This window comes from Trichomycterus rosablanca, chromosome 7 (genome assembly GCF_030014385.1).
Source record: "Trichomycterus rosablanca isolate fTriRos1 chromosome 7, fTriRos1.hap1, whole genome shotgun sequence".
Taxonomy (NCBI): Eukaryota; Metazoa; Chordata; class Actinopteri; order Siluriformes; family Trichomycteridae; genus Trichomycterus; species Trichomycterus rosablanca.
In genome coordinates this window covers 7,154,746-7,164,055 of record NC_085994.1, presented here as the reverse complement: position 1 = coordinate 7,164,055, position 9,310 = coordinate 7,154,746, and the positions used below count along the sequence as shown (strand labels likewise).

The 9,310-nt window shown below is 42.1% G+C and overlaps 1 protein-coding gene across 1 annotated transcript in view; it reads right to left on the bottom strand.

The window, feature by feature from the left end:
- Window positions 1–4,931: 4,931 nt before the first annotated feature.
- The window catches only part of ccser1 (coiled-coil serine-rich protein 1), a 177,177-nt gene continuing 172,798 nt past the window's right edge, over window positions 4,932–9,310 (bottom strand). The window contains exon 10 of the mRNA XM_062998916.1: window positions 4,932–5,381. Coding sequence (XP_062854986.1) covers window positions 4,932–5,381 — 450 coding nt within the window. The remainder of the gene's footprint in view (window positions 5,382–9,310) is intronic.

Here is a 9,310-nt window from a genome sequence, read left to right as displayed (position 1 = left end):
AGGTTTCACAAAGTCTCACAAGGGCTTAAACTGGCTGTGTAACTATGCAGTATCTGTTCTCGCAAGGTCATTTTTAAATCGGAGAATAAGCTTGTTCCAGTTTAGCAAAGGAATAATATTAGGGTCCCAGCATGATGATGGAGGGAGCAGGATAAATCTCTCGCTCTCTCTGAGCTGGAGAAGTAGGGCTGAGAGAGAGAGAGAGAGAGAACGTCGGAGCTCCCAGCAGATGCTGAAAGTGGAGCAGAGGACCTGGGGGAGCAGACCTGCTGAATGATGGGAACACGGTTCTTCAGGGTTTCTCCCCCTCATCGTCCTGATCAGTAAACCTGCCCCCGCGCTGGTCGAAAACACGACCTTCATGTAGAGTGAACAAAATCCCATAAACACGGTTTTACTTTTATTATTGATGATATGTAAAGAAAGTAGATTAATTGCATCTGTGTTTCTTCTTATACAAATATCTGACTTAATTCCTCACTCGTACTATCTGTATACACCGATCAGGCATAACATTATGACCACCTCCTTGTTTCTACACTCACTGTCCATTTTATCAGCTCCACTTACCATATAGATGCACTTTGTAGTTCTACAATTACTGACTGTAGTCCATCTGTTTCTCTGCATGCTTTGTTAGCCCCCTTTCATGCTGTTCTTCAATGGTCAGGACTCTCCACAGAGTAGGTATTATTTAGGTGGTGGATCATTCTCAGCACTGCAGTGACACTGACATGGTGGTGGTGTGTTAGTGTGTGTTGTGCAGGTATGAGTGGATCAGACACAGCAGCGCTGCTGGAGTTTTTAAATACCTCACTGTCACTGCTGGACTGAGAATAGTCCACCGACCAAAAATATCCAGCCAACAGACCACTGATGAAGGTCTAGAAGATGACCAACTCAATCAAACAGCAGCAATAGATGAGCGATCATCTCTGACTTTACATCTACAAGGTGGACCAACTAGGTAGGAGTAATAGAGTGGACAGTGAGTGGCACTGCAGTGCTGAGAATGATCCACCACCTAAATAATACCTGCTCTGTGGTGGTCCTGTCCATTGAAGAACAGCATGAAAGGGGGCTAACAAAGCATGTAGAGAAATAGATGGACCACTTTCACTAATTGTAGAACTACAAAGTGCTTCTATGTGGTAAGTGGAGCTGATTAAATGGACAGTAAGTGTAAAAACAAGGAGGTGGTTTTAATGTTATGGCTGATCGGTGTATAATATGATACCTTGCTTTGTGTCAGTTTGTATTCTTGAAGATGTGTGGAATCAAACTAACGGGCATCTATTCCTGGACACGGCAGTGATGATCTCTAAATGCTGTAAATTATTTTAAACTCCAGTCACTGTACAAACAGGCTCAGCTTCTCTTTTCTGCTCAAGCTACTTAAAAATGAGGTAAATTAGCATGCAATTAGTGAAGGTTAATGAGTGTTGGGAGTAATTCCGAGCTAGCAGCAAGAGATTAAACATCCTCAAGAGGATTTTAGTTGGCAACGTGCACAGACCTTAGTGGCATGTTTGTTGGTGGATAAAGGTGTTCAGATGGGCAGAGTCAAGGGTGCAGATTTAATATTAGGGTCAATTAATACCAGTGTTAGTGCTTATATGATTCATTCATTAATTTGTTGTCTGTTTTACCATCGCGTCATCCTGTTCAGGGTTGCGGTGGGTAAAAGTAAGAAACATCCTGGATGATCTTAGCTTATTTTATCTTATCTTAACTTTTATCTTATCTTCACACAGGGATCAGTACCGAGAGTCAGAGTGCCACCATACCGTCCCACAACAGAGCTTTAAGTGTTAATTCACTGGGCCTGGAATTCAACGTGCATTTGAATATGCATTTGTTTGTTCCCTGCATTTGCTCTTTTTGCTGGTGTCATCCTGTTCAGGGTTGCGGTGGGTCCGGTCATTATGCGAAAGGTAAAAAACATCCCGGATGATCTCATCTTATTTTACCTAATCCTAACGTTTATCTTATCTTCACACAGGGATCAGTACTGAGAGTCAGCACCACCATGCTGTCCTACAACAGAGCTTTAAGTGTTAATTCACTGGGTCTGGAATTTAGCGTGCATTTGAATTTGCATTTGTGTTTGCTCTCTGCATGCTTTTTTGCTGGTGTCATCCCGTTCAGGGTTGCGGTGGGTCCGGTCATTGGGCAAAAAGTAAGAAACATCCTGGATGATCTTAGCTTATTTTATCTCAACGTTTATCTTATCTTCACACAGGGATCAGTACAGAGAGTCAGCACCACCATACCACCCCACAACACTGCTTTGAGCGTTAATTCACTGGGCCTGGAATTCAACGTGCATTTGAATATGCATTTGTTTGCTCTCTGCATTTGCTCTTTTTGCTGGTGTCATCCTGAACACTCTTATTTTAACTCATATCTTCACACAGGGATCAGTACAGAGGGTCATGCACTGCTCTCCCTTATTCCTCCTCTCTGTGCAGCAGCGATGAGGAATCCCATAGGTCAGCAGTCCCCAACCTTTTTTGCACCATGGACCGGTTTCATGTAAGATATAATTTCACGGACCAGCAGGAGCGGGGGAATAGAAAATAGAAAAATAGAATAACTGCACTACTCACAAATTCGCTTTTTTTGCTGCAACGAGATGCTGCTCCCATCTAGGGGTGATTGGAGAAAATAACACCTGTAAAAAAGTAGTGTTTTCATTGCTGATGTAGCGATCTCTAATTATTTATTCTTTCTGTGTGGTCCGGTAATAAATGACCCGCAGACCGGTACCGGTGGTTAGAGACCAATGCCATAAGCTCTTTAGGTGCCCGAAAGCCTGTGATCTCAGTGGTGGGGGGCTAGCATGTTAGACCGTTGTGAGTTTTAATCATTAATTCACTGAGCCTGGAATTCTTCTGTTTGTGTTTGCTCTCTGCATGCTTTTTTGCTGGTGTCAGGGAGATGTGGCTCAGATATAACCAATCCTACTTGGTGCTCATGTCTTACAGCCCAAGTTGCCTCCCAGCCACCCAGTAAAGGCATGATGTGGCAGAATTTGGGTGGCATCACCATTATTAAACTGCACTGTGCTAATATGAGGAAAATTGCATGTGTGTGATTCTATGTTACCATGTTGTTGATCTAGGTGTAAAAGAGGTACTACATAACTAAATGTATTATTATTATTATTATTATTATGCCATCATTATTTTTCTAAGGTGTTGAACTGTTTGTAAAGTGTTGGTTTGGTTACTGTGAGGATGCCAGTATTAGACGCCAATTGTGTATCGGTTAATACCTTGCTTTAATATCACTATCACATAAGAACTTTCCAAAAGTTTAAAAACAATGAATTGAAATGGCAGCATGACAGATTCACTGGCATCATATCGCATCATACACCGATCAGGCATTACATTATGACCAACTCCTTGTTTCTACACTTACTGTCCATTTTATCAGCTCCACTTACCATATAGAAGCACTTTGTAGTTCTACAATTACTGACTGTAGTCATTCTATTTCTCTACGTACCTTTTTAGCCCCCTTTCACCCTGTTCTTTAATGGTCAGGACCCCCACAGGACCACTACAGAGCAGGTATTATTTAGGTGGTGGATCAGCACTGCAGTGACACTGACATGGTGGTGGTGTGTTAGTGTGTGTTGGGTTGGTTAGAGTGGATCAGACACAGAAGCGCTGTCACTGCTGGACTAAGAATCGTCCATTAACCAAAAATATCCAGCCATTAGCGCCCCATGGGCAGCGTCCTGTGACCACTGATGAAGGTCTAGAAGACGACCAACTCAAACAGCAGCAACAGATGAGCGATCGTCTCTGACTTTATATCGACAAGGTGGACCAACTAGGTAGGAGTGTCTAATTAAGTGGACAGTGAGTGGACATGTTATTTAAAAACTCCAGCAGCGCTGCTGTGTCTTACTCACTCATACCAGCACAACACACACTAACACACCACCACCATGTCAGTGACACTGCAGTGCTGAGAATGATCCACCACCTAAATAATACCTGCTCTGTAGTGGTCCTGTGGGGGTGAAAGCAGGCTAAAAAGGTATGTAGAGACACAGATGGACTACAGTCAGTAATTGTAGAACTACAAAGTGCTTCTATATAATAAGTGGAGCTGATAAAATGGACAGTGAGTGTAGAAACAAGGTGGGGGTTTTAATGTTATGGCTGATCAGTGTATTTACTGGCATCACTGGCAAAATATTTTTGAACAGCAAACCAGTTAAATGCCATTTTGGAGAATTTATAATAAATATCATAAATTATAAATATTGGATTTGTCATTCGATTCCTATTCCACACTTATTTAACTCAGACACAGTAGATATGAAGTTCAGCTTAATTTGATATGAGACATTAATTAATTTCTTTTAATTCTATCAGTTCTACTTTTATCTCTTTGAAAATGAACTTTAAAGATTCAACTTCAAAGTGACGTTTGTCATGTTCTCAAGAACACTACGAGTGATTGTAGATGCTAAGCTAAATCGGACGGTACTTCTAGTGCCACTATTACACAGATAAAGAATCATAGCAGTTACAGACCCCCCCACACCCACACCCTCCCCCGCCCTCCTCCCCTAAAAGAAAAAACCCTGCTGGACGATTTCTCTCATTTTGGTCTTTGAGCAGTGAGCACCGGGTAAAGTGTAAACCGTTTTGAATTTCACTTCACTTCCACTGCACCGTCCGTCCCACAGCAGCATTATGACCTCCACCTGTGCAGGTCCAAGTTGCCAAATTTTCAACCCAAGCTTTGAGTAAACTAGTCTTAAGACTGGCCGTGGAATCCAAATTGCGGCTCGAGAGGAAACCGAAAGCAGTGATTGTAAAACTGTCCAGATGTGTGTAAAGCACCTCGAGTGAGGCTGAGGCAGTAGGTCTGATTCGCACTGATTGTTGTGATGTGTGGGTGCATTTTCAGGCGTCCTGCTGGCCGAGTGGCTGCAGCTCGGGCGTGTAGAGCGAGTGCTGGAGGAAGACGTTCTTGCGGCTGTACATGTGCAGGGAGAGCGGCCCGCGCGGCGGCTGGCCCAGTCGGCCGCTGAAGGACGAGTGCGAGCGTGACGTGGAGAATCTCTCGCTCTCTGAAGAAAGGCTGCTGGAGCTGCTGCCCATCACGGCACGGGGGATTTGGGAGGGGCCCGGATGCTCTGGCTTTCGCGCCGCGGTCGCCTCAGAAGATGACGAGTGCATAGCTTCAGCTCTCCGCTGGGGTAAATCTTTCATAGCTGTTCCTCCTCCGTGGCATTCTTCTTCCTTTGATAGGTTTCGGTTGGACTGCTCCACGCTGGACAGCCGGGATGGTCTGCGCTCCCTCGGAAGGCTGCTGCTGCTGCTGTTGCCCAAGGCTCGACTTGGATGAGTGGGCTGTTGACACAAAAAGAAGGGAAGAAAAAGAACAAAAGAAGAGTAAAGGTAAGGTCTGATTATGTGGTAAAAGCAAGCAATGTATTTAGGGGCCCACATCTGGAGGAGCCCTTCAAGATTCTTATCAATGTGTATAAATGTATGTAAAATGTACAATGTACTTGTTCATATGTAGAAAATTAAAATATTAATCTTTGCAACCTTTTTTCCCTACAACAATTTGGCTAGACCCACAGGTTACAATACTGTTTGTTATGAGGGTTCATCAAAAAGGGCTCTTTTTAATGCCATCAGCAAAAATGTTTTTGGTTGAGCCACTGATGCGCCACTGCTTTCACATCACCATTACATTAAAATCTTCTTCCCCTTAAAGCTTCTTTAAGCGTCCAAAAAGGTGGAAATCAGATGGCGCTAATAAATTGCCTGGCCAAAAAAAAAGGTCACCATCTGGATTTAACTAAGCAAATAAGTAAGAGCTCCCATTGGATAATTACTGCATGGGTGATTATGTTTCAGCTGGCAACAAGTTATTTAACCCTAACTGATGCAGTGAGTAGCTTCTCATTTGTTAAACAACCATGTGGTCGTGGGAAAGATGTTAATCTGTTTCAGAAGAGTTAAATTATTGGCATGCAATAACAAAACAATGCAATGCAAAACCATCTAAGGAGAAGCTGAAACTACTAAAATCGGGTTAAGAACTGTCCAACGCATTATTAACAAGTGGAAGGACAGTGGGGAAACATCAACTTCCAGGAAGGAATGTGGTCGGAAAAAAATCTTGAATGATGGTGATCGGCGATCACTTAAACGAAATCAAATGGTAGAAAAACTCAAGTAGAACTCAGGGATATGTTTAATAGTGAAAGTAAGAGCATTTCCACATGCACAATGCAAAGGGAACTCAAGGGATTGGGACTAAACAGCTGTGTAGCCTTAAGAAAACCACTTGTCAGTGAGGCTAACCGGCAAAAACTGCTTCAATTTGCTAGGGAGCATAAAGATTGAACTCTGGAGCAATGGAAGAAGGTCATGTGGTCTGATGAGTCTAGATTTACCCTGTTCCAGAGTGATGGGCGCATCAGGGTAAGAAGAGAGGCAGCTGAAGTGATGCACCCATCATGCCTAGTGCCTACCGTACAAGCCTGTGGGGGCAGTTCTATGATCTGGGGTTGCTGCAGTCAGGTCTAGGTTCAGCAACATTATGTGCCCAAAGAATGAGGTCAGCTGACTACCTGAATATACTGAACGACCAGGTTATTCCATCAATGGATTTTTTCTTCCCTGATGGCACGGGCATATTCCAAGATCACAATGCCAGGATTCATCGGGCTCAAATTGTGAAAGAGTGGTTCAGGGAACATGAGACATCATTTTCACACATGGATTGGCCACCACAGAGTCCAGACCTGAACCACATTGAGAATCTTTGGGATGTGCTGGAGAAGACTTTGCGCAGTGGTCCAAATCTCCCATCATCAATACAAGATCTTGGGGAAAAATTAATGCAACACTGGACAAAAATAAATGTTGTGACATTGCAGAAGCTTGTGGAAACGATGACACAGTAAATGCGTGTCGTAATCAAAGCTAAAGGCGGTCCAACCAAATATTAGAGTGTATGACCTTTTTTTTGGCCAGGCAGTGTATAAGCTCTCTGTCTTTCAGACACGACCAATTACTACTCCTCCCACCCTCACTGTTTCCAACGGAAATAAAAGTGCGGAAACTTTTCGAAGATTCCTCATAGAACAAAACGGTTACAAACTTTCCTTTTTAAATAGCTAGCAACATTTGTTTTCATTAAATGGCAAAAATTTTATAAAGCAATGTATTGTTGCCTTTTCTTGAAAATGAGGCAGTACTACAGATTAAAACAACCAGAGTTGCATTTTAATTCCATACACAACGTATTTTGGGGTCAACAAGTCTTTAAATCTACAATTTATTATGACAGTATGGAAGAGGATCTGTATTGGTTTAGGGATTTTCTTTTTACCTACCAAAGCTATAGTAACCTTGTTAGAATAAGAACATAAATAAAGGCCAATAAGGACATAAATAAAGACAATAAGGACATAAATAAGGACAATAAGGACATAAATATTTGGCTCCTCCAGCAGGACAAACAAAACATACAAGATCCACACAAAAATGGTAAAATAAGCACAAAAATGTTGCCAGACATTGCAGTGATCTGTCACCAGAGATGCAAAGTGACTTCAGACTCGACTCGGACTCATTTCAAATGACTCGCAAAAAAAGTGACTCGTAAACAACAAGAGCGTCAGCATGTGTTAACATTAGTTACGTGTGACAATTATATACATATACTGTATATACCCACAACGCACACACTGGGTATAGCCTGCTTCCGGTGTAGTGATGAAGTGTCGCTTCCTACTCCCCAGTTTAAAGTTCACTTCATTTAAACATTTTCGTTACCTTTGGATTGGAATCTCACTTAAAATGGTGGAATACCCTACATAGTGCACTTCACAGGAACAACTGGGGTGAATGGAACGCTCCTACAGAATTGGCGCTAATGGTTAAAAGAGCGCTTTCTGAACCAGTTAGAAGTAAATCCTTCTGATTTTAATTTTTGGTAAGAAAAGCTGTTATTTCCATTTATTCAGTTTGCGTCACACAGATGAAGTGTCAATGACTGGCTTTGACACTTGACTGGCTTTCTAACGAGTTCGTGTTTTACTTCACAACCAGGAAAAGTTTGGAGGTTTTTAATTATAAGCACATTTACAAAATAACGAATTATATTCCTAATGGTACAACACACGGTTATACATTTAATAGCATTTGGAAAAACATAAGCTAAGGTAAGCAGTGGTTATGGTTTTTTTTTGTGTTTTGGATTTTGGCCGCTGTGCGGTGATTTATCACGCGCTTTTGTTTTGCAATAAATAAACAAAATACAGTCGCTAATCTGTTGTTGTTTTTTATCTGAACTTACAGATTATTTGTTTATTTCTGCGCTACAGTTCCAGTATATGTTTAGTGTATTATATTGACTCGTGACTTGATTCGGACTCTAGTCTAAAGACTCGTGACTTGACTCAGACTCTAGCCTAAAGACTCGTGATTTGACTCCGACTCGTATTTTGTGACTTGTGAACATCTCTGTCCGTCACTCCAACTGTGTACCAGAACTTTCTGTACTTTCCAAGTTTAACTAGAACTACATCATTTTAAAGGATGAATGTGATTTTAAAATGCTTTTGTTTCCTGCCTTTAAAAAAAGAAAAGAACAAGCTAACAGCCTGACTAACAGAAAAGTAACAATTCCATGGCATTTTGGCAGGGCTCACTAGACAGCCTCCAGAAAGCTCTCTTAATTGCTTCCTGACCAACTGGAATCTTTTAGTGGAGGAACTGGCCAGAGTTTGCACCATGGGGAGGTGGCACAAGAAAGATCGCAGCAGAGCTTAAGCCACCTGTTCATTTATTCACACACCGTACTGTGGCTTATATAAGAGGCCTCCATCACTCACAATGTTAATGAGCGCAGCACCAAAAAAAAAAGAAGACATTAAGAAAATAGTAATCCCATCTGACAGTACAGCTACAGAGCGAGAAAATAAACTGCAGTAAGAACACATTTACCTCTGGGTTGAAAATAAAAAAATGTTAATTGTGATGCTGCTTAACTATTGTAAAAGAGATGCAGAGGTGCTCAGGTGGTGCAGTGGTCTATTATGTTAGCCCACCACCCAGAGATGGGGACTCGAGTCTGTGGAGTTTTTAAATACCTCACTGTCACTGCTGGACTGAGAATAGTCCACCAACCAAATATATATCCAGCCAACCTGTGACCACTGATGAAGGTCTAGAAGATGATCAACTCAAACAGCAGCAATAGATGAGCGATCGTCTCTGACTTCACATCTACAAGGTGGACCAACTAGGTAGGAGTG